We start from the raw sequence: 22,308 nt of genomic DNA on the forward strand, positions 1-22,308 counted from the left end.
AGTGTTTATATAGAAGGCATTTAGTATAGCCAATATATTATTGTATGATAGGCAATGATAGGCCATATTTTGAGTGTTAAAGAGTCTTTACTCTCCCTAGTGTTACAGTCATGATATGTCACAGGTCCTATAATTTGGACTTGGAATGTATTTCAAAGGCCTGTGTGTTAAAAGCTTAACCCCAGCTTGGCTCTATATGGTGGTGGGGAAAACTTAAGAGGTAGAACTTACTGTTTGGACATCCTTCATTAATTGGGAACATATCTTTGAAGGGAATTGTGGGACTCGATTCCTTTTCCCTCTGTTGCTTCTTGTCTATGAAGTAAGTGCTTCTCATCCACCACCTACCCACTCCTAATAAGCTCTACTCTCTTGCCATAGACCCAGTACATTGACAGGAATCTCCTAAACTATAATCCAAAATAACCCTTTTCTTTTACAAGGTGATTTCCCCAGGTAATTGTTACAGTAATAGAAAGCTAAATGACACACATGGCAAAAATGGCTTTGTGTAGATATAATTAAATTTATTAATCAATTGATATATATTTGATATTGGGTATTAAATCTAGGGCATTTAACCACTGAGCCACATCTCAGCCCTTTTTTATATTTTATTTAGAGACAGTGTTTCGCTGAATTGCTTAGGGTCTCAGTAAGATGCTAAGGTTGTCCTTGCACTTGGAATCCTCCTCCCTCAGCCCTCCAATCCACTAGGATTATAGGCATCTGCCACCACACCTGAATAATCAATTGATCTTATCATGAGGTGATTATGCTGGATAATCCTCATTGGCCAGCTGTTATTACCTGGGTCCTTAAAAGTCAAAGAGGCTATCAGAAGGACAAGTCAGAGAGATTTGAAGTCTGAGAAGGACATTGTTGCTGACTTAAATATGGAGGGGTTACAAGGAAGTGGTTTCTTTAATTAATCTGAATGCACTTGAAAGTGGATTTTTACCTAGTGCCTTCACAAATGATCTCAGCCCTGCCAACATCTTGAAATCTGTTTTGTGAGACTGTAAGGAGAAAACCCAGCTAAACTTAGCAGTGACTAAACTTTTGATCCACAGAATCTTTATAATAATGATTGGGTGGTCCTCAAATTCCTGGGCTCAGTTCATCCTCCTGCTTCAGCTTCCCGAGTAGCTTCGATTATAGACATGTACCACTATGCCTTAGTTAAATGGCTGGTTTTGTTTCTTTAAAACTTTATTTATTTATTTATTTGTTTGTTTGTTTGTTTATTTATTTATTTATTTTTACGTGGGTGCTGAGGATCAAACCCAGGGCCTTGCACATACCAGTCAAGCACTCTATCGCTGAGCCATAACCCCAGCCCCAAATAAGTGTTGTTTTAAGATGCTGTATTTGTTCTAATTTGGTATATTTGTGGTAATTTGGTATGCAGCAATTGAAAATGGATTCAGTTGACTTATTAATAAGGGACTCATAATGTGAAGAGAAAGTAAAAAATGGTTGGGAGTTTTCAAAAATTCCTTATAAAAAGGTATTTTTTCCTCTTTTTGTCAAAGACTGTTCTTTTTCTGTAAAAACCATAAATTGTGTAAAAAATTCACAGATTAGTACACTTAACTCTCTACTCTAAACCTAATTTGATAAGTTTACTTGTCTGAATCTGAATTGCTTCACCTGTAAAACTGGGAAACTCTCATTTATCTCACAGGGTTATCAGAATTTAATAAAATAATATGAAATACATGGATAGTGTTTGACATACTGACTTCAAATGTAAAGTATAATTGAAGGTAATATAATTTTAAAGATACTGTGAAGCTTAGATGGGACAAGAATAATATTTTTTACAGATGTTTATTTACAATCTATTTATTAAAAGGGAACACTTTGAATTTCAGTTAGGTCAACTGTTATCCATCCTCCAAAAGAATTTGACTCTGTCACACTTGCTTTAAAATATGTACTTTTTATATGTTATAAACAATATATATGTGTTAGCTTACTGGTATAGTATATGTAATGTAATATGTTCTTTCTTTTTTGATGTTCTGGGAATTGAGCCCTGCAGTTTGAACATGCTTGTCAAATAGTCTGCAACTGAGCTATATCCTGTCCCTTGATATATGTTCTTATTATAGCCTAAATTTCATCAGTAAGATAATTGTAGTAAGCCAGGTGTGATGGTGTACATCTGTTGTCCCAGCTACTCAGGAGACAGAGGCAGAAGCTGTGCTTGATCCCACAAGTTCAGGAATAGTCTGAGATAGTGGGAACCCATTTTGAAACACAAACAAACAGGATCAAAATAATAATAAAATTGGAAATGTTTTCTTTTTGTTGCACAAGTACCTATATAATTTATTATCTGATCCTTTACTGATTCATGATATACATCATCTAGCACAGTGCTTACATTCTTAGTAATTCTGTGTTGAATGAATAAATGATTTTTATTAAATAACTTTGCAAAAGATACAAAGGCAAGTTACTAACCTAGAGCCTTTTGACATTTTGGCTTGAAAAATAATGACATTGTCTCTTTTTTTCCTTTGTGGTCCTGGGTATTGAACCTAGGGTACTTTACCACTGAATCTCACATACTGTGTATTCTCTAAACCATCAAAAAGTGGGCAGTTTATGAAATACCTGATGTTGTATGAACCTTGGCTATAATTAATAAAGATCTGCCACCTTTATTTAAGTAAATTTATTAGTTTTACACTTTGTAATAAATTATTTTAAAAATCCACGTACAAATTTTCCTTTGTCCCTGGATAGATTATGATTTTTTTCTTCTTTATCCATTTTCTGCATTATTAAAAGCCCTATTGGGGGGTGGGGTTTTGGCTCAGTGGTGGAGCACTTGCCTTGCACGTGTACGGCACTGGGTTCGATGCTCAGCACCACATAAAATAAATAAAGTATTGTGATTATCAACAACCACAAAAAAAATTTATTAGGGCTGGGATTGTGGCTCAGTGTTAGAGCACTCGCCTAGCATGGGCGGGACCTGGGTTCGATCCTCAGCACCACATAAAAATAAGGCATTGTGTTGTGTCTATCTACACCTAAAAAATAAATATTTTAAAAAAATGTATTAAAAGGAAAGCCCTATTGGGGCTGTGGCTGTGGCTCAGTGGTAGAGTGCTCACCTGGCACATGTAAGGCACTGGTTCTATCCTCAGCACCACATAAAAATAAATTACAAGGTATTATGTCCATCTACAACAAAAAATATTAGGAAAAATAAAAAAAAAAGAAAGACCTATTGATTTTTCTAGAGCAGAAATTGCCAAACTACAGTGAAATCCAGCTAGTTGACTCTGGTTTGTAAATAAGGTTTACTCCAGGTCTTTTTTTTTTTTTTTAAACTATTTATTTATGTGATGTTGAGGATTGAATTCAGTGCCTCACACATACTAGTCAAGTGTTATGATTTGGATGTGCTATGTCCCCCCAAATCTCACGTGTGAGACAATTCAAGAAGGTTCAGTGGAGAAATGATTAGGTTAAGAGTCTTAACTCAATCAGTGAATTGATCCTTGGTGGGATTAATTGGTAACTGTAGGCAGGTGGTGTGGCTGGAGGAAGTGGTTAACTGGGGGCGTGGCTATGGGGTATATATTTTGTATCTGAAGAGTGAAGTCTCTGTGCTTGTTGATCAAGGAAATGTGAGCTGCTTCCCTTTGCCACACACTCCATCCACCATGATGTTTAGTCTCACCTCAAGTCCTAAGGAATGGAATTGGCCTTCTGTGGACTAAGACCTCTGAAACTGTGAGCCCTCAAATAAACTCTTCCTCCTCTACAACTGTGCTGGTCAGGTCCTTTAGTTACTGCACCGAAAAATCTGACTAAAATGGGAAGCGTTCTATCACTGAGCCACAACCCCAGCCCCTACTCTGGCCCTTAACACCCTAATATATTTACTATTAGCCCTCTTTTTTTTTTTATTATTAGTTGTTGATGGACCTTTATTTTATTTATTTATATGTGGTGCTGAGAATCTACCCCAGTGCCTCACACATGCTAGGCAAGTGCTCTACCACTAAGCCACAACCCCATCCCCACTATTAGCCCTGTTTAGAAAAGTTTATTGATATCTGGTCTAGAGGACACATAAACCATTTATTTCTCCGAGTTCTGTCCTTTATGAAAACGGAGCATCAGAAAACCACTGACTAACATGGTGTTAGATAGCAGAATAATTAGAAAGGATAAGAAGAAAAAACAGAAGGCTTTTGCCTTTTATTAGTTGTCTTTTGGTTCATAGGCTCTCGAAGGCAGAAACTGTCCATCTTTTTAACCACCATATTACCCTTAGTACATGAAGTGATTGAATTAAGTCTAAGCTATAAATTTCCTTGAGTTTATTTATAGAAATTGTTTTTAACAAATGGTAACTCTAAAACTAACTCTGGGTTTAGTTTAGGCTTTTATGACATTTCCATTTATATCTACACAACTGCCTAATGAACTGATTTTACATTAGCAAATCAAGCATAATATATCAAAAGCCAATTTTAGTCTTTTCCAGCCTCTTTTACACCTTGGATTCATGATATGTTAATGTTGCCACCAACATTCTGAGCCCAATACAAGATTCAGACATTGTCCTAAAGCCTTCTTCTCCCCCTTGCTTCTACTGCCAAGCAATGGTTAAGTCCTGTTGATTTTTTTTTTCCTCCAATTTATTTCTTAAATTTGTCTTTTATTTATCCCAGTTGTTGCTACCTAATTCAGGCTTTGATCATATATTGTGTGAATCTTCCTCACCATCTGATTTGTTCTCCAGCTTTTTTCTTTTTTGGTACTAGAGACTGAACCCATGGGTGCTTCACCACTGAACAGCATCCCCAGCCCTTTTGGTATTTTAGTTAGAGACAGGGTTTCACTGAGTTTCGTAGGGACTTGCTAAGTTGCTGAGGCTGGCTTTGAACTTGAGATCCTCCTGCCTCAGATTTTCTGAGACCCCTGAGATTATAACATGGGCTACCACACCTGGCTTGTTCTCCAGCTTTTAATCTTGGAACTTTCTACCACTTCACTGCTACAGGAGTGATCTTGTAAACACAAAAGTGTTTCTGTATCACTTTGAAAGTGGTAGTGGTTTTCTTTCACTTACAAGCCTGTACTTTGTGGTATAGAATTTGCCATCTTTTTCATCTCTTGGGTTTTTGCGTATACCATGTCCGCTTCTTGGAATGCCTTCCCACTTATTTTTCTGGTAAACTTATTTATCCTTTAGCTCTCAGCTCGGATATATCATCTCCCTGAGGTCTTTCCCAGGAAAATTTTCCCTTTGTGAACTTATATTTAACTCCTTTATAGAAACTGTGATTTTTATGTTGATTGTTCACTTTGTACCAGGCCCTTTGTTTAGTTCTTTCCTTATATGATCTGAAGTTTGAAATACTAATTATCCTTACTTTATCCAAAAAGCAATTGATTTTGAGAAACTGAATAATTAGTGCAGTTCCACATTGATCATCATGGAAGAAACAGCACTCTAACTCAGGCCTTGATGAATACAATTTTCAGATGGAATCTTTATCTTCCAAGTGAGGTGGCAGTCTTTCTCTTGGTGGTAATATTGTACATATATCTTAACTGACAGCTGTTTCTTTTCTTTTAGTTATTGGAATATAGAAAAGATATGATTTTTTTAAAAATACAGAACAAATCTTTGGCATCTTCTAGGCCTTGTTCCTTTGCTCATGTAGTCTATCAGTCTAAGCCTTCCCTGCTAAGTCTAAACTTAGTAGATTACGCTACTATCAGTTTAGTCACCATTTGCACCTGTTTGTCATCTCTTGTTAGTGTCTTCCTAAAACAGCTGAACTAAGCCTCTAGAATGAGCAGAACTTTGTTAGAAAACTATCAGCAGCTTAGTCTTACTATAATACATTAGGACGTATCAAGAGAGAGAGAGTAGCAGAGAGGAGACCTAGTAAGGAATTTACTGTGATCAACCAACTGATGAATGTGGTTTAAATTAGGTTTTGGCAGTAAGGATGGAAAGGAAGGGGTGAGTGTGAGAGCTGTTTGGAAAGAAGAATCAGTAACTATAGAGAGTGGGGAAGAGAGAAATCTAGCAACTCAGCTCAACCAAGGGCATCATCGTTGTGTGATATCTTAAACTTGGTGATATAAATTGTACAGTATTTATTATCCAGAACAAAATAGAACCTAAACATCTAGACTTTTTCTTTCAAGTTGGAATTATCCTAAAAATTAACCCAGTGAGTTGAAATTTAGGTGATCTGCTAGGACCTGTTAATTCCTTCCTTAGTTGGGTAGGATATGGTATTATCATGTTTTACATTCTTTTTACTTGGCACATTGCAAAGAAATTTCTCTGCCAGTGAACTCATGCTTCTACGAAACTCTTCCATTTCTTTTGGTTAATGATTTTAGATATTGTGAGTAATTTTAGACATCTGCTTTCACAAATTCAGTATCTGTGCCAGTACTTTCCTACTGACTTGCCTCCTTTCCCAAGACAACCATACAAAGACCTTCTTTTATGTATATGTGTGTGTGTGTGTGTGTGTGTGTGTGTGTGTGTGTATTAATTAGATGGGGGCAATGGCTCAAGTCTGTAATTTCAGCAGCTCAGGAGGCTGAGGCAGGAGGATCTCAAGTTCAAAGCCAGTCCAGCAACTTAGCGAGTGAGGCCCTAAGCAAGTTAGTGAGAGCCTGTCTCAATATAAAAAGTAAAAAGTGATGGGGTGTTACTTAATGGTAAAGTACCTCTCGGATAAATTCCCAGTTAAAAAAAAAAAAAAGCAATAGGAAAGCCCCCTGGTGGTGCTAGCCTGTAGCTGAGCTACTCTGAAGGCTGAGACAGGAGGATCACTTGAGCCCAGGAGTTTGAGCCCACTGTATGAGAGATCCTATCTCAAAAAAAGAAAAAGAAAAAAAAAGGTGATTTCCAAAAGTAATAGGAAAACCAGTTTTTAATAAATTACCCTTTTAAAGAAATCATACTTGATCCTCCTTCAGCCTCAGAATAATTTATAAGTAAAGGAACAGGTGTTTAAAAAAAACGAAACGGTAATTTATGATTACTGGGTTTTCTTTGATTCTGTAATCTCCAGTGCATGCTGCAACAATGATAGAGAGTTTTCAAAGAAAAAATAGTATCATACTGAGTGTAATTATTGTTTTTTAAGAGGCACTTGATTTCAAGAAATGTTAAAGTATAAAAAAAATACTATTTTAAATAAGTAGTATCTGGGGTTTAACAAAAGCTAATATTACACTCTTCTGGGATGATTGTTAATCCCTCAACAGAAAATAATCTTATTTGTTTATCCCTCAACAGTAAAGGAAAGACAAAGGCCAATCTCTCTTACTTGGTCCCTAGGTACAGATTTAGAAATCTTTTGAAAGTGAACAAGTTTGGTAATAGAAGGCCTTGCTCTAAACAGTATTTTCAAAAGACCTATTGCTTTTTCCCCCTCTCAGTACTGGGGATTGAACCAGTATGTATGTATGTGTGTGTTCACACACACACACACACACACACACACACACACGTATATATGTATATCTGAATCTAACAATATTTTTCTATATTTTAAAGATGAGTGACCTATTTTTATCTCATTGCCTTCATCCCCTACTTTTGTTTTGATTGTTCCTTCTGATTCTTCTTGAACTATTTTGAGCTTTGCCTTTATATAATGGAGATATGACATAATGAATAGTTGATAAGCATCTTTTCCTTATCTCTTTTACTAACAACAAAATCTACTTTATAGGTGAAGGACCTGAAATTCAAATAGGTGATTGACTCAGTAAGATCACAGTGCCAATAAATAGGGAGTGCCAAGACATGATTTTAAACTTTGTGTCCCTTTTTGTTTATGCTGCCTCTAGATTACTGATTAAAGAAGATTATTTGGTAAGAGGCACTTTACAATCACACTCCTTCCATTTTAGGTACATTACTATGGTTAATATAATTTATGAATATAAAATAGCTATTTAGAGATAAGTACCTTTCCCTTGGCTAAAGACTTCTAAATGGACACTTTTGAGAGTTGCTTCTCAGATTTTTTACTTGTAAATGTTTCCAGTTTATAGGTTATCTTAGGTGATACTTGCCAAGAATTTCAACTGCCTGTCTCATTAATTCCGAGTTCCTTTAGGAGGAATTACATCCTCCTTATGCTGCTGTCAAGTACACTGTCCAGCACAGCATAGATTGCTGATGAAATGGTTGTGAATTTAACTAATTACTGAGTGCTTGCTTCTTTTCTGAACATTTTTTGGGAATCAGTGTTGCTTGAGACCTTTGTCATTGTAATGTTTCCTACATTAGTATATTTTTTAAGGATTTAAAGAAACGTTGATTCTATATAACTCATAATGCATTCTTAGTAGGCAGGTTTGCAGGTATCCCATCATAAAAAATTATTTCAATAATTATACCATAGAACATTGGTAAACATTTATTGAACATCTACTATTAGTAAGGATTTATACTTTGTAAGTACTGTAGGAAACAGAGGAATCAATTTTGTTTTGATTTTTAAAATTTATCTAGTTTTAGAGAGCACCCATTTGAAAAGATACAAAATATATGAAACCTCTTTTATAAATGGTAAAAACATATAGGCTTGGTATTTCTTTGATAAGATATTTACACAACAATATGAATCTGCCTTTTCTTAAATATTTCCTGCCACAGCTTAGCTCAAGCTTTGTCATTTTTCACTTGAATTTTTGTAAAAAGCTTTAGTCTCTTTGACATTAACAGCTTATTTTTTATGTCTTGATTATTTTCCATTAGTACCTCTAAACCATCATTAGTTTCCCATTTTTAGTACCCATGATCTGTTTATTTTTCATTATTATTTTTATTTGTTCTGTTTGGTTGTACATGATAGCAGAATGCATTTGAATTCATCATACACAAATGGAATTCAACATTTCAATTCTCTGGTTACATGGTATAGAGATGCCAGATTGGTGCAGTCATACATGTACCTAGGGTAATGACGTCCATCACATTCCAACATCTTTCCTGTACCCATAACTCCTCCCCACTCTTTTTTTTGCCCAATGCAAAGTGCTTCCATTCTTCCCATGCCCCCCTACCCCCATCATGGATCAGCATCCAAAAATCAGAGAAAACATTTGGCCTTTAGGTTTTTGGGATTGATTTGCTTAACATAATATTTTCCAACTCCATCCATTTACCTGCAAATGCCATAATTTTATTCCATTGTGTGTGTGTGTGTGTGTGTGTGTATGTAAATATACATACACACACACACACACACACACACACACACACACACACCATAGTTTCTTTATCCATTTACCTCTTAATAGGCATTTAGGTTAGCTCCACATTTTTAGCTATTCTGAATTCAGTGGCTATGAACATTGGTGTGGCTATGTCACTATATTATGCTGATTTTAAGTCCTTTGGGTATAGACAGAGGAGTGGTATAGCTGTGTCAAATGGTGGTTACATTCCAAGTTTTCTAAGGAATCTCCATTGCTTTCCAAAGTAGTTGCACCAATTTGTAGACCTAACAACAATGCTATGAGTGTACCTTTTCCCGTATATCCTCTCCAACACTTTAAATTATTGCTTGTATTCTTAATAACTGCCATTCTGACTGGGGTGGGTGAGATGAAATCTTAGAATAGTTTTCATTTGCATCTTTCTGATTACTAAAGAAGTTGAACTTTTTCATATATTTGTTGATTGTTTATATATCTTCTTCTTAGAAGTGTCTATTCAGTGACTTGGCCCATTTATTGATTGGTTGTTTGTTTTTTTGGTATTAAGTCTTTTAATTGTTTATATATCCTGGAGATTAGTGCTCTATCTAATGTACTTGTGGTAAAAATTGGCTCCCATACTGTAGGCTCTCTCTTCACCTCAATGATTTTTTCCTTTGCTGAGGAGAAGCTTTTTAGTTTGAATTCATTCCATTTATTGATTCTCGATTTTATTTCTTGTCCTTTAGGAGTCTTGTTAAGGAAGTTGGGCCCTAATCCAACATGATGAAGATTTGGGCCTACTTTTTATTCTATTAGGTTTAGGGTCTCTGGTCTAATTCCTAGATCCTTGATCCACTTTGAGTTGAGTTTTGTATATGGATTTCAGTTTTGCCAGCACCATTTGTTGAATAGGCTATCCTTTCTCCATTGTATGTTTTTGGTGCCTTTGCCTAGTCTGAGATAACTGTATTCATGTGGGTTGGTCTCTGTGTCTTCTATTCTGTACAAGTGGTCTACATGTCTACTGTGGTGTCAATACCATGCTGTTTTTGTTACTATGGCTTTGTAGTATAGTTTAAGGTCTGGTATTGTGATGCCTCCTGCTTCACTTGTTTTGGCTAAGGATTGCTTTAGGTATTCTAGGTCTCTTATTTCTCCAGATTTTATCATTGCTTTTTCTATTTCTGTGAAGTATATCATTGGGATTATAATAGGAATTGCATTAAGTCTGTAGAAGGCTTTTTGTAGTATGGCCATTTTGACAATATTAATTCTGCCTATTCAGGAACATGGGAGATCTTTCATCTTCTTGGGTTTCTTTTTTTAGTGTTCTGTAGTTTTCATTATAGAGGTCTTTCCCCTCTTTTGATTGATTCCCAGGTATTTTATCTTATTTTTTTTAGCTATTGTGAATTGGGGTAGTTTTTCTCATTTCTCTTTCTGTGGATTCATCAGTTATGTATAGAAATGCATTTGATTTATGGATATTGATTTTATATTCTATTTTTCTGAATTCATTTATTAGGTCTAGAAGTTTTCTGATGGAATATTTTTGTGTCTTCTAAATATGGAAGCATTGTTGGCAAATAGTGATAGTTTGAATTCTTTTCCTATGTATATCCCTTTAATTTCTTTTTTCTGTCTGATTGCTCTGGTTAGAATTTCAAGGACTATGTTAAATTGAAGTGGTGAAAGAGGGCATCTTGTTTAGTGTTTAGAGGGAACGCTTCCAATTTTTCTCCATTTAGAGTGATGTCGGCCTTGGGCTTAGCATAGATAGCTTTTAAAATGTTAAGGTATGATTCTACTATTATCCTAATTTTTCTAGTGTTTTGAACATGAAGAGATGTTGTATTTTATTGAATGCTTTTTCAGCATCTATTGAGATAATCATATGATTTTTGTCTTTAAATCTTTTGATGTGATGTATTACATTTATTGATTTCTGTATGTTGAGCCAACCTTGCCTCACTGGAATGAACCCCACTTGATCATGATGCACTATCTTTTTCATATGTTTTTGGATGCGATTGGCCAGAATTTTATTGAGACTTTTGTGTTTGTGTTCATCAGGGATATTGACCTGAAGTTTTCTTTCCTTGATGTGTTTTTTATTTTGGTATCAGGGTGATGCTAGCCTCATCAAATGAGTTTGGATGGGTTTCCTCCTTTTCTATTTCATGGAATAATTTGAGGAGTATTGGTATTAGTTTTTCTTGGAAGGTCTTGTAGAACTCAGCTGAGAATCCATCTGGTCTTGGGCTTTTCTTGGTTGGTAGGCTTTTGATGACATTTTTTATTTCCTTGCTTGAAATTGATCTGCTTAAATTTGGGTAGATCATATGTTTCTAGAAATTTGTTGGTGCATTGAGATTTTCTATTGTTTTGGAATATAAATTTTCAAAATAGTTTGTAATTATCTTCTGTATTTCAATAGTGTTCATTGTGATATTTCCTTTTTCATTATGAATTTTATAATTTGAGTTTACTCTCTCCTTTTCATTAGGGGGCTAATGGTTTATCAATTTTATCTATTTTTTTCAAAGAACCAACTTTTTATTTTGTCAGCTTTTTAAAATTGTTTTCTTTTGTTTCAATTTCATTGATTTCAGTCATTTCTTATACTATTTTTGGTGTTGATTTGTTTTCTAGAGATGTAATATTACGTCATTTATTTGTTTACTTTTTATTCTTTTAATGAATGAACTCAATGCAATGAACTTTCCTCTTAGGACTACCTTCAGTGTCCCAGATATTTTGATATGTTGTATCAGTGTTCTCATTTACCTCTAAGAATATTTTTATCTCCTCCCTGATGTCTTCTGCTATCCATTGCTCTTTTCACTATCTATCTAGTGTCTAGGTGTTGGAGTAGCTTCTATTTTTTATTTTATCACTGATTTCTAGTTTCACTTATTATGATATTATAGAATACAGGATAGTATCTCTATTTTTTTGTACTTGCTGAGAGTTATTTTGTAGTTTAGAGGAGGATCCAAGTGCTGCTGAGAAAAAGGTGTATTTGCTCAAGGATGGATGGAATACTGTATATATGTCTGTTAAGGCTAAGTCATTGATTGCATTATTTAGCTCTATACTTTCTCTGTTTAGTTTTTGTTTGGAAGATTTATCCAGTGGTTAGAAAGGTGTGTTAAAGTCACCACTATTATTGTGTTGTGATCTATTTGCTTCTTGAAATTGAGAAGGGTTTGTTTAATATACTTAGATGTTCCATTGTTTGAGGCATAGATATTTGTGATTGTTATGTCTTGTTGATGTATGATTCCCGTAAGCAGTATGAAATGTCCCTCTTTATTTCTTCTGACTAACTTTGGTGTGAAGTCCACTTATCTGATATTAGGATGGAAACCCCTGCTTGTTGACGTGGCCCATGTGAGTGATATATTTTTTCCCATCCTTTTACCTTCAGTCTGTGAATGTCTTTTCCTATGATATGAGTCTTTTGAAGGCAGAATGTTGTTGGATCTTTTTTTAAAATCCAGTCTGTGTCTTTTAATTGATGCGTTTAGGTCATTGACATTCAGGGTTATTTTGAGACATGATCACTTGGAAGAGAGAACCTAAGGCACTGAAGACAAAAAATATAATCTTATAAATAAATTTTACCACACAGTGAAGATAGTGAAGATAGATTTGTATTCTCAGACATTTTGGTTTATTTTTGGTTTTTAACTTAAATTGGATTCTCCTTTGATTGGCTTTTCCTTTAGTGTAGTTCCTCCCTTTGCTGATTTTCGTTTCCTCTTCATGGAATATGTTGCTGAGAATATTTTGTAATGCCAGCTTTCTTGTTGAAAATTCTTTTAATTTTTGTTTATCTCAAAGGTTTTTTTTTTTTTTTTTGGATCATCAGATCTGAAGGTTAATTTTGCTGGACATATGATTCTTGGTTGGCTTCCATTTTCTTTCAGAGCTTGATATATGTTGTTCCAGGATTTCCTAGCTATGATGGTCTGGGTCGAGAAATCTGAGATCCAGATTGGTTTTCCCCTGTATGTAATCTGAAACTTTTTTATTGCGGCCTTGAAAATTCTATCCTTACTATGTACGGTATGCATTTTCATTATAACGTGCCTTGGTGTGGATGTGTTGTAATTTTGTACATTTGGTGTCTTGTAAGCCTCTTACATTTGATTTTCCAACTCATTTTTCATGTTTGGAAATTTTCTGATATTATTTTGTTGAAGAGAATGTGCATTCCCTTGGTTTGTGTCTCTGTGCCTTCCTCTATCATGATAATTATTAGATTTGATCTTTTCATGTTGTCCTTTAATTCTTGGAGATTCTGTTAGTTGTTTCTCACTATCTTCACTGTGTGGTCAAATTTATTTATAAAATAATATTTTTTGTCTTCAGTACCTTAGATTCTGTCTTCTAAGCAATCTACTTTGTTCTTGATAATTTTTATTGAAATTTTTATTTGGTTTCTTGTTTACTTTATTTCAAGGTTTTCTGTTTCCTTTTTTTTTCTTCAGAGTTTCTCTCGTTCTTGAAGTAATATTTTGCTACTTTTATTTTTTCTCTCATGTCTTTGTTGGGTTGGCCAGTTGTTGCCTATATTAGCTTTCTTTTTTTCTTTTAAATAAAGTGTCTTTTATTTTTAAATTTTTTTTTAAAGAGAGGAGGGAGAGAGAGAGAATTTTTTAATATTTATTTTTTAGTTTTCGGCGGACACAACATCCTTGTTTGTATGTGGTGCTGAGGATTGAACCCGGACCACACGCATGCAGGCGAGCACACTACCTCTTGAGCCACATCCCCAGCCCTTATATTAGCTTTCTTAATTAATGCTTTGCTTTGTTTTAATTATGTACATTCTGAATTCCTTCTCTGACATTTTATCTACTGTGCTGTCAATGGAATCTCTTATCAGTCAATGGAATCTATTATCAGTTTGGTTTGTTTCTGGCACTTTCTTCACTTGTTTCTTCATATTGTCCGTGTGTCTTCCTTTCTAGTAGTATTGATTCAAGGTATTACAGTTTCTACCTTATAATCTTATAGTGTTTCTGCAAGTTACCACTACCTTGCTTTTAGGAACCTGGATGATGGACTTGTAGGTCCTGGCTTTTGTCACTAGATAGAAGCCAGTGGGAAAGGCCACCCACACATTGACTGTGTTCCTACTGCTTGGCAGGCCAGGGTTGTGGTCATCTTCTGCCCCTCTTTTTCCACAACCCATGCTCTGTTTTGACAGGCTCACTGTCTTCCTTCACTTATATCTCTGCCTATTGCCAACCTCAAGCATACTTAAAAATTTTTTTTTTAAATTTTTATTTGTTGATGGACATTATTTATTCATATGTGGTGCTGAGAAGAAAATCCAATGTCTCACACTTGATAGGCAAGCTCTCTGTCATTGAGTTATAACCTTAGCCCCTCAAGCACACTTTCAGTCTATTTTTCTAGGATTCACCATAACAAACTCCTGTGTTCAACCTGCCTAGTTGTTATTATTGTCATAATCATTCGTATTCCCATTGAAAAACGTGTTTTCTTTTTGACATTCCATTTTACCTCCTCATGTGTAAAACCTTATTGATTCTTTTGACCTTGGACAAATATCACCAGTTGAATAAAACTTTCCTTGGTTTCCCTTTATCCTTTGACTGAGTTAGTATTTCTCTTCTCTTTGTTTTCATATTTATAATCTAATTGGTTACGCATTTTGCAGGTAGCTCACTGACTGTTTTTTCCACAATAATTGTTTGCATTATTGTCTGTTCTCAGAATTCTGACTTTCTTGGAGTGGAGACCATCTCTTAATTCATCTTTGCCCTTCTGGTACTTATTGTGGGGTGTGTGTGCTACATAAATATTTGGTTTCATCTTCCTACAAAATTATTAGATACAAAACTGACATATTTACACCTTGCTTCTTTTGACATACATTTTTTATTAATTATAAACCATATATTTCCTTATTTTTAACAAAAATTGGACAGAAGCTACACTGATAATTATAAACCATATATTTGCTTATTTTATCAGTATAGCGTCTGTCCCCAGCTCCTTTAGTGATAAGTGACTTTTGTTATTTTCTTAAATATAAACAAATGATTAAAGTAAGTAATACTTCTCTTATTTCACAGGTGAAATTCAAATCTCTTTTTCACTTCCTTGCTGCAGATAAGAATACAGTCAATTTAAGGGTTGAAATGTTATTCATATACAATAAAATTAACACTTCTAAATTATGCGATGTAGTTTTCTCTAGTACATTTACAAGCAGTATGAAACCTTTCTTGTTTCCAAAACATTTTTATTACTCATAAAAAAATCCCTACCCATTAGGAGCTATCCGCATTTATTCTTTTTCCTACTTCCTGGCAACTATTAATTTATTGTCTGAATCTGGATTTCTCTATACTGGACATTTGTTATATATATATAAAATCATGCAGTATGTGACCTTTTGTTTTTAGTTTCTTTCATTAATATGTTTTCAGGGTTCATCTATGCTGCAGTATGCATCACTACTTCAACACTGTCCCTCTCCCACTTTTAATTTTTTTATTTATTTTTCAGTCCTGGGAATCAAAACCAGGGACTTGTATGCTCTCTTCCACGGAGCCACATCCTTAGTCCTATTTATTCCTTTTTATGACTGCATAAATTCCATTATATGAATGTACATTTTGTTATTCATTCAACTGATTGTGTACATTTGATTTGTTTTCTTTTACCATTTGGCCAATGTGAATAATACTGCTATTTCTTTTATGGTTTTTTTTCTCATATGAATACAAGAAATTGCTAAGTATTATGGTAACTCATTGCCAAAATTTGAGGAACTGCCTACCTTTTCTTCAAAGCAGCTGCTCTGTGTTACCTTTCTATTCACTATCTGTGATTATTTTACATCCTCACCAGCACTTATTATCTTTCTCATGGAGGTGAAATGTGTATTCAGATCCTCATCTTTCAGCTTTTGATATACTTATTTTAGGTGTAACCTATATAATACTCCTAAAAATTTCTTTTTTCTCCATTTGTCTTGGGTTTAAAATTTGTTTTTCTTTTTAAAATACAGTGCTGTCAGTGGGAGGAAGTACGGTGGTATTCCAGGTAATGGGAAATTCCTTCTTATGAGTCCTTGAAGACCCAATTCTATTGTAGAGTTCTTGGCCATGTACTTGCATTATATTCTTTTACTGTCCTATTACTTACACCTTGTGATGTTTATTTATTAGTCCAGTTGGCAAAAATTGCAGTAGTGGAGAATAGGAAAAGCACCTCTGAGGATCCATCCAGGTTATTCCTAGGTTGTCTTAAGCAGTCCCTCTTGCCTGCTTGTCCTACCTGGCTAATTGCCTATGCTCCTGGGTCCTTTTTCCTTGACCTTCATTTTTCTCTTTGTTCCTTGAAATAAAATCAAATTGATAGGCATTTTGCATAATTTCCCATGCTCAGTTAATATCCTCATTCTTGTTCTCCTTTTATTACTGAAAAAACTGGCTTAAAGATTATAAGCACATGGCTTTTCAGTAGTGTTCTTTTTTTTAATATATTTTTTTTACTAGGTACTATGGTGCATTCCTATAATCCCATCTGCTCAGGAAGCTGAGGCAGGAGGATGGCAAGTTCAAAGCCAGCCTCAGTAACTCAGTGAGACCCTATCTCTAAATAATTTTTAAAAGGGCTGTGGATGTGGCTCAGTAGTTAAGTACCCCTGGGTTCAATCCTCAGTTCCAACAACAACAACAGCATAAATCTTTTTACTTCAGTCTGGTAGAGTGGCTCTGTTTTTTCTGAAATGTTTGTGTTGGGAGAGAATCTGAGCCATGTAAGTTAAAGCATTTAAATGAAGTTCCATATTGGAATTTTGATTTTATCCATAACAAACAGGAGGACATTGAAATTTCATTCTTCTATATGGCTGAGTAAAACTCCATTTTGGCTAGGAGGTAAGGTACGAGAATTACAAATTCAAGGTCAGCCTTGGCAACTTAGTGAGAACCTGACTCAAAAGTATAAATTAAAAGCATTGGTGTTATAGCCTGATGGGAAAGCACCCCCAAGTTGTTTAATCCCTAATTTCGTTAAGTTTGTATGTTCCTTTTAGCACCTTTTTTTTAAGCATATTTCCATTCTAGGTGAACAGACTGTTGCCCTGTCTTCAAGGACTTAAGCCTTAACAGACTAAAATAAGTATTCTAACATGAAAAATATGCCCTAAAAGAGCAAAGCACAGAGCTCCAGAGTTTACTTTTTACCTTTAATTCAGTTTTCAGACAATAGTAAACATTCTTGATAGATTTAAGTACGATTGTTTTTAGGGTGGAATTATATTGGACTGTGGTTTGGTAAAAACTCCTTCCTTTATACATATGTATTAGCAAGAACACTTAACATCACTAGTGCGGTGGCACATACCTGTAATCCCAGCAGCTTTAGAAGCTGAGGCAGGAGGATCACAAGCCAGCCTTAGCAACTTAGAGAAGCCCTAAGCAACTCAGCCAGACCGTCTCTAAATAAAAAATTAAAAAGGGCTGGGGATATGGCTCAGTGGTTGAGTGCCTCCGAGTTCTATTCCTAGTTAACCCCCCAAAACCCCCGCCAAAAAAAACACAACATGATCACAGAAAACTGCCAATGCTAATAAAATTTGCTCTTGTCTATTAAGATATTTATTTTTTTCTTACAGATATGCCAAGAATTTAACAGTACGTGGGCATGGGAGATGGAGAAGAAAGGATATCTTGAAATGAGTGTTGAATGTAAACTAGCACTCTTAAAGGTAATAAATGTATTATTTGTTACAATTATTTTTATTTAATTTAAAATTTCATTTTGACTCCCAGTTAAATTAAAAATAAACATAAAATAGACATTGTTGAACAAAAGATTTAAAAAAAAATTTTTTTTTAGTTGTTCATAGACCTTTTTTTTTTTTTTAATTTATTTAAATGTGGTATTGAGAATTGAACCCAGTGCCTCACACATGCCAGGCAAGTGCGCTACCACTGAGCCCCAGCCCCAGCCCCAGCCGTGAACAATAAATTTTTTGCTGCTTTATTTTTCTGTGACAAAACAGTCTGTTCTCTGAATTGCTGTTTTTAAAAATTGTCTTCAAAACATGTTTAATTTATTTCTGCCTGCAAGGAAAGTAATAGAATGGATAAGCAATTACCTTAAATTACTTTTTTCACTGTTTTCAGCTTTCACATTCATTGCCACATGTTGTAAATTGTGGATATTCTTTTACTGATTTACCAACATAGTAATGTGATATTGTTTTCCAGATGACTAAGGGCATATCACTGCATGTTTAATAAAACCCTCACATATCCAGAAGTACTCGTTTAAAATGAGTCATCTCAATGTAGGCTTATTTTCAGGGTTTTCTCTCCCCCCCCCCCCGCCCACTTCTTAATTAGGCAGGAGGATAATATGTCAGCATAATATGGGACAAATAATATTCTGTGTGAAAATATAAATGATGTCTTCATTAATTCTAAAATTTGCAGTGTTTGATAACTAGGCTCTATGTTCAAAGGACCTCAGGTTTTTATGATGATTTCTAATCTACAATGTCAGCATACATAAATTTTTTTCAGAGATAGACTATAGCTATGGAGTAGCTATTATTTTGTTGTTATATATTAATGGCCTTTACAACCTACATGAAAATCTATAAGATGCATATAATGTTTCTGAGAAAACCAAATATCATAGTAAACTCATATTTCAAAGTGAATTATCATGCAAGCTCATCTATCCCCAGTTTAGTTTGTGGTCCCAAAGGAGTATATAAAGTTTCTCATTGGTGTGTTAGAATAGAGCCTAGAACTTCTGTTCATAATTTTTTTAAAATTTCAGCTTCTGAAATAACTTTCTGTGCATTCCTAAGTTGTATATAATTGTTGATAAAGAGGCAGGTGTATGATAAATATGAATACATGAATGTAATGTCTATAATACACATATAATTATTGAGCTTGTGTTATAAATTTTTTTTGATGATAAGAATTCTTGATCACATAATGTTTAGAGAGCACTTGCGTAGTATACTGGATCTTTGGGTTGAATCCCCAACATTGCAAAAAGAAACAACACACACACACACACACACACACACACACGGTAAAAAAAGTATATAGGCTTTTGGGCTAGTTGGCACAAGCAAAGGCAAAGAGGAATTTCATTTATTCCTGCCTAAGTAGAGCAACTCGTAGAAGAAATCTGACTTTGATACATAATCCTATACAAAATATACAATAAAAAGTTTTACTTCTATTTTAGGAATGAGGATTTTTTTCTTTTTTTATTAAGATAGTTCTCCAGAAACATCTGTCAATGCTTTCATTACCTTCTTTATTACCTTCCCTAAAAACTTGCTATATCTCAAGTTTCAAAAATAGTCCTTGGGGTGGGGGGGTTGTGGCTCAGCGGTTGAGCGCTAGCCTAGCTTGTGTGAGGCACTGGGTTGGAGCCTCAGCACCACATAAAATAAATAAATAAAATAAAGTTACTATGTCCAACTACAACAAAATTTAAAAAAAAAAGTCCTTTCAAGAATAATGTTTGTTTAAAAGCTATAAGAGAGAAACAATAACTGGAATTTTATACCATGACTCCTGAATAACCAGTGGGTCTAAACAGAAATCAAAAGGAACTTAGGAAATACCTCAATACAAATGAAAATTAAAATAATTTGCCAATATGTATGAGATCCAGCAAAAACGGTACTAAAAAGGAATTTCATAGTGATACACATGTACATTAAAAACGAAGATCTCAAAGAGCTTATTTATATGTCAAGGAAATAGCAAAAGAATACACTATGCCCAAAGTAAGCAGAAGGATGGAAATAACAAAGATTAGAACAGAAATAAATGAAATAAAAAAAGAAAGAATCTCAGTGAAATAAGATTTATCTTTTTAGAAAAGATATACTTGACAAACTTATACCTAGAGTAAGAAAAAGATAAATAAAAATTAAATGAGGTATTATAATTAATATCACAAAAAAAGGATCGTAAGAGACTTAGGAAGAATATATGCTAACAATATAACCTAGAAGAAATGGTTAAATTTCTAGAAACATGCAAGATGGCAACACTGATATATACCAATAAAAAGGTAGAATATTCGCCTAGCATGTGTTTGGCACTGGGTTCAATTCTCAGCACCACATTAAAAAAAAAAAAGATATTTGTTCACCTATAACTGAAAAATAAATATTAAAAAAAAGAAGTGGGGACATTAAATCAGTTATCAAAATTTTCCCATCAAAGAAATCCCAGGACCTGTTGGCTTTGCAGAAGAATTCTACCAAAAATTTAAAGGATAACTAATACATCTCAAAACCTTTCAAAAATTTGAAGACAATGCTTCCAAATTTATTTTATGAGGTTAACAGTTCCCTGATACCAAAACTAAACAAAGGTACTACAGGAAATCATTATGGACTAGTATTTCTGCAAGTGTAAATGCAGAAATCTTCAATAAAATACTTGCAAACTGAATTAGATGGCACAGTTAAACGATCCATTCACCATGATGAAGTAGAATTTATTCTCAGATCCTGGTACATAAGTATCATTCAGCATATGTAAATTAGTAAATGTGGTACACCATCAACCCAATGAGAGTCAGAAAAACGTGTTTACATCTATAGGTGCAGAAAAGCCATTTGCCAAAATTGCACTTTGCTTTTATAGTAAAAATTTTTAGCAAATTCGACATAGAGGGAATATAGCTTTACACAATAAAGACTGTTTTATGGCTGGGTGCATTGGTGCACGCCTCTAATCCCAGGGTCTCAGGAGGCTGATGCAGGAGGTCGTGAGTTCAAAGCCAGCCTCCGTAAAAGTGAAGCACTAAAACTCAATAAGACCCTGTCTCTAAATGAAATACAAAATAGGGCTGGGGATGTGGCTCAGTGGTAGAGTGCCCCAGAGTTCAATCCTTGGTACCAAAACAACAACAACAACAACAAAAAAAAACAAAACACGTTAAACCCAAACAAACAAACAAAAAAAAAAAACAACAAAACTTTTTATGATAAAGCTGGAGCCCGTATCTTAATTAACAGTGAAAAACGGAAATTTTTTTTTTTCTCTTAAGATCTAGTATAAGACAAGGATGCCTATTCTAGTTATTTCTGTTCAACAGATTAGTAGGAAAACTAGCCAAGACAGTTGGTCAAGAAAAAAGAAAGGAAAGGATTCAGATTGAACTGGAAGGAGTAAAATTGTTACTCCTTTTAGACGCCAATTCTATCTAGAAAGCCCAAAAGAACTCTCTGAAAAGTTATTAGAACTAATAAATGAATTTAGTGAAGTTATGTTCTACAAACTTTTAATACAAAAATCAGTACTGTTTCTATATACTAATAACAAATTACCCTCCCCCCACAATCAGGAAAACAATCCCATTTACAATAACATTAATAAATTTAAAATAGGAATAAAGTTTGACCAGTGAAGTGAAGTCTCTATACTGAAAATTTTAAAACATTGAAGAAAGAAATAGAGACACAAATATATGGGAAGACATCCATGTTCACAGGTCAGACGAATTCATATTGTTAAAATATACACATTATCCAAAGTAATCATAAATAAATTCAGTGGAATCATAGAGAATGATGAGGTTTGACAAAGACGTAAAGAAAAGGGAAAAGGCCCTTGTACATTGTTGTAAGAATGTAAATTAGTATAGACCTTAGGGAAAACAGTATGGAGTTTTCTCAAAAAATTAAAACAAACTGCCAAATGATTCAGCAGTCCCTCTACTGGGTTCATATTTAGTGGAGATAAAATCAGTTTTTCTAAAAAATATTTTTTTAATTGTTCGTGGACCTTTATTTGCATATTTATATGTGGTGCTGGGAATTGAACGCAGTGCCTCACAAGTGCTCTACCACTTAGCTACAACTCCAGCCTCAAAAAATCAGTTTTTGAAACACATATGTGTACTCCTGTGTTCATAGCAGCAGTAATTGTAATATGGAATGAATCCAGGTGTCTATTTATATATGAAATGGATAGATAAAATATGTGAATATATGTGTACACATACACATATATACATAAAATGGAAAATTCTTCAGGC

At 34.4% G+C, this 22,308-nt stretch overlaps 1 protein-coding gene across 1 annotated transcript in view; it reads left to right on the plus strand.

Annotated features, from left to right (window-relative positions):
- The window catches only part of RSF1 (remodeling and spacing factor 1), a 172,458-nt gene that overhangs the window by 68,432 nt on the left and 81,718 nt on the right, over nucleotides 1–22,308 (plus strand). Inside the window, exon 3 of the mRNA XM_081280016.1 lies at nucleotides 17,894–17,986. Coding sequence (XP_081136142.1) covers nucleotides 17,894–17,986 — 93 coding nt within the window. The remainder of the gene's footprint in view (nucleotides 1–17,893; nucleotides 17,987–22,308) is intronic.

This window comes from Spermophilus citellus (assembly GCF_964194105.1).
Source record: "Spermophilus citellus genome assembly, chromosome: 2".
Lineage (NCBI taxonomy): Eukaryota > Metazoa > Chordata > Mammalia > Rodentia > Sciuridae > Spermophilus > Spermophilus citellus.